Below are 3,329 nucleotides of genomic sequence, written 5' to 3'. Positions count from 1 at the left end.
GTCGAAGGTAATGTCACGACACTAATATCTGAACAATATAAACAGGATAAAAGATAAAGAACAGTAATGTAAGAGACACAAGCAATTGTTAACCCAGTTCGGTGCAAACTCACATACGTCTGGGGGTTACCAAGCCAGGAAGCAAATCCACTAAATAGAATCAGTTCAAAGACTCTCAGTAAACAACTTCAAGTTATAGTCTTTTCACCTAATCTCTACCCGTGTGACTTCTACCTAAGAACTCTTAGATATGAGACCTTACTCACTCCCCCTCAATCACAGCAGTGATATAAAACAAGAATTACAATGAAAAGAAGACACTCTTCAAAGACACACACTTGATCTTACTTAACAACTTCAATCAAATAGACACACACTCATGCTTAAAATCTTAGAGTGACAAATTACAACTCAAAATTCAGACCAATTCAATCATCTATGGATGAATTGAATGACTTACAATTCACACTACCACACAAGACTTAAACCCTTATTATCTCTCAATATTTCGTTCGTTATTTCTTGTGTATCAAATCAGGTTTTCCATGTCCTTTTTATAGAAGCAATTGGCTGGGCTTGGACATCATAAAACCCATAAAACTATTTTCCATTCATATCTTCTCATGACAGTTGATTAGATCTCTTTGGAAAATAAGTTAATCTCGTTGTAATTACTGATTGATAGCGTGTTCAATCATCTCATCAATCATACACAGATTAGCATTAAAAACGCAATCACATAATACATAACATTCAGACTGAATGTTATGAATACAGATGTCATGACATCGGGTCTGACATCTCAGTAAAATCCTGCATAATCACATTTTACACATCTAGCAGGTACAAGTTATCTTATGTTAAGACAACACATGTGACAACTTGTGAACACTCTAGGTTTTACCAAAATTGCTGCCAACACTTAGAACCAACATACAGCTAGAGGAAGAGACTAAGGAAAGCGTCTAGTATTTAGAGACAATCGCTGCCCTTGATCTCGAGCTCTCTAGTTACAACTCAACCGTCTCACAAATTGAGCGCCGAATCTGCTCAGCCAAAGTTCAATATGAGCGACTCAAACCATATTTCCTTTTTAGGATATCAGTTCTAGTCTTCCTGTTTATTTATCTTCTGCCGCCTTAGGCGATGTTTCTAATTTTGATGTAATCCTTTTGACAATGCTTTCCAAGGCACTTTTAACTATGCTAAAGGCCATCACCTTTTGGAGCATTCTTAATTTTTAAATTTTATTTATTCTTCTGTGCCTATGTATACCTGCAAAGTAGGTAGATATAACTTTAAATACTTGCCATTGATTCGTAGAGTTCGACCTTCCGAAGTCAATTCTTCAATTTCATATGCATTATTTGAGAACGTTTGTAATGTTTTACAAGGTCCCTCCCAATTTGGGGAACATTTTCCCCATAGTCTATCCTTTGGATCCATAGGAAATATAACTTTCCAAACTAGGACACCTTTATTAAATGCTTTAGGCTTCACGTTTTTATTGTAAGCCTTATCAACCCTTTCTTTTTGTCGTATCAAAACATCAAGCGCAGCTAATCTACTTTCGTCCAACTGAGTCAACTCATCAAACACCATTCCCCAATAAGACTCAGTTGGGATCTCAGATTGCCTCTGAATCCTGACTGATTGTAGGTAAATTTCCAAAGGCAACACTGCATTATGTCCATACATCGATTGAAATTGCCTGGAATTAGTCGATTCCTTTGGGGAGTTAAGACATGCCCATAAGGCTTGGTTTAGGGCCTTATGCCAATTTTTTCGGCTTCTTCCCTACATGTTTCTTAATCAGTCTAATCACTATCTTGTTGGTCTCTTCGACTTGACCATTGGCTTGAACATAATATGGTGTCGATGTTAAGAGTTTGAACCCTATTGTCGAATCAAATTCCATCATCTTATGTCCTATAAAAACTAAGCCTTCATCAGTAGTGATGGTTTCGGGATCCCAAACCTATATATAATATGGTTTTGGATAAAACTCATCACTTCCTCTTGGTCGACATTGGGTAAAGGGATAACCTCTATCCACTTAGTGAAATAGTCTATTTCCACCAAGATGTACCTATGTCCTTTTGAAGAAGAGGGTTTTATCTCGCCAGTTATGTCTAGCGCCCATCCCCTGGAAGGCCATGGTTTTATTATTGAATGGAGCTCACTAGTAGGCACCTCTTAGATACTTGAATGTTTTTGGAACTCCTAGCAGCCCTTGGTGAAGTCTATGAAATCTTTCAACATAGACATCCAATATACTCCTAATTGACAAAGCAACTATTTCATTTTATGACCAGCTTGGTGTGAACCACACGACCCCTTATGAACCTCAAAATTTTCTAAATAGGCTTCGCTTTCGCCTAGGCATTTTAAGAGGATTCCTTCAGGAGTCTTCTTCAACAGTTCATTTCCCATCACCACATATCTCAAAACTCTGTATCTTATCTTCCCATCAGTCGTTGCTATTGGGATCTATTGATAATCGACTATAGGTTTTCGACAGTCCTTGTCTGCCCTTGAGTCAATGGTTAAAACTTTGAAGCTCAACTCTTTGTCGATTTCAAATCCTTATGTACTTTGTAAATCTTCATGCTCATATTCCCCCTGAATTTTTGGCGTTGATGAGATGTCCTTGGCGTTATCCCTTGATACCAACTTTTCCTTGACCTCCACTAAGTCTTCTAACTGTTCCCTTGAAATTCTATACCCTTAGGTTATTTGAGCCAGATCGTTAGCCTCTTGGTTTTGCACTCGAGGGATATGGTCGATCCACACATAATTGAACCGCTTCGATAAACCGTTGGCTTGTACGAAGTATAACATCAAATTCTCTTTGATGCACTGGTATTCATTCCTTAGCTGTTGAATCACCAGTTATGAGTCTCCTTTTATTTCGACTTCCTTTGCCCCCAAGTCTAGTAGGATCTGAAGGCCTGTTACCAAAGCCTCATATTCTACCTCGTTGTTTGAACATCCCATCTTGATCTTGTATCTAAACTTGGTGGGTATGATCTCTGGTGAGAGTATAAAAATACCTACTCCAGAGCCATCTTTATGCACGGATCAATCAAAATATAATTTCCAACGTCCCGTTCCGACATATGCTTCCACTTTGTCGACCACTGAGTGATCAACAATGAAGTCTGCGACAATCTGCCCTTTTACTGCTCTCAAAGGACGATAAGTCAAAGAATATTATGTGAGCGCTAGCGCCCATTTCCCTATTCGACTATTCAAAATAGGTTTGGACAACATATGTTTAATAACGTCAAAATAAGAATAAACATAAACTTCAGTTGGCTTTATATAAT

The 3,329-nt window shown here is 38.0% G+C and overlaps 1 protein-coding gene across 1 annotated transcript; it reads right to left on the bottom strand.

The window, feature by feature from the left end:
- Positions 1 to 1,251: 1,251 nt before the first annotated feature.
- Positions 1,252 to 1,698, bottom strand: LOC127104163 (uncharacterized). Its single transcript, XM_051041365.1, has one exon. The coding sequence runs from the start codon at positions 1,696 to 1,698 to the stop codon at positions 1,252 to 1,254; it is 447 nt and encodes a 148-aa protein (XP_050897322.1).
- Positions 1,699 to 3,329: the final 1,631 nt, after the last annotated feature.

Source organism: Lathyrus oleraceus, chromosome 7 (genome assembly GCF_024323335.1).
Source record: "Lathyrus oleraceus cultivar Zhongwan6 chromosome 7, CAAS_Psat_ZW6_1.0, whole genome shotgun sequence".
Lineage (NCBI taxonomy): Eukaryota > Viridiplantae > Streptophyta > Magnoliopsida > Fabales > Fabaceae > Lathyrus > Lathyrus oleraceus.
Note: the sequence above shows the minus strand (reverse complement) of the source record. Positions and strands in the feature narration are given on the sequence as shown.

Coding starts and splice junctions, on each gene's coding strand:
- LOC127104163 (XM_051041365.1), bottom strand. CDS start 1,698: ATGTATGGACATAATGCAGTGTTGCCTTTGGAAATTTACCTACAATCA.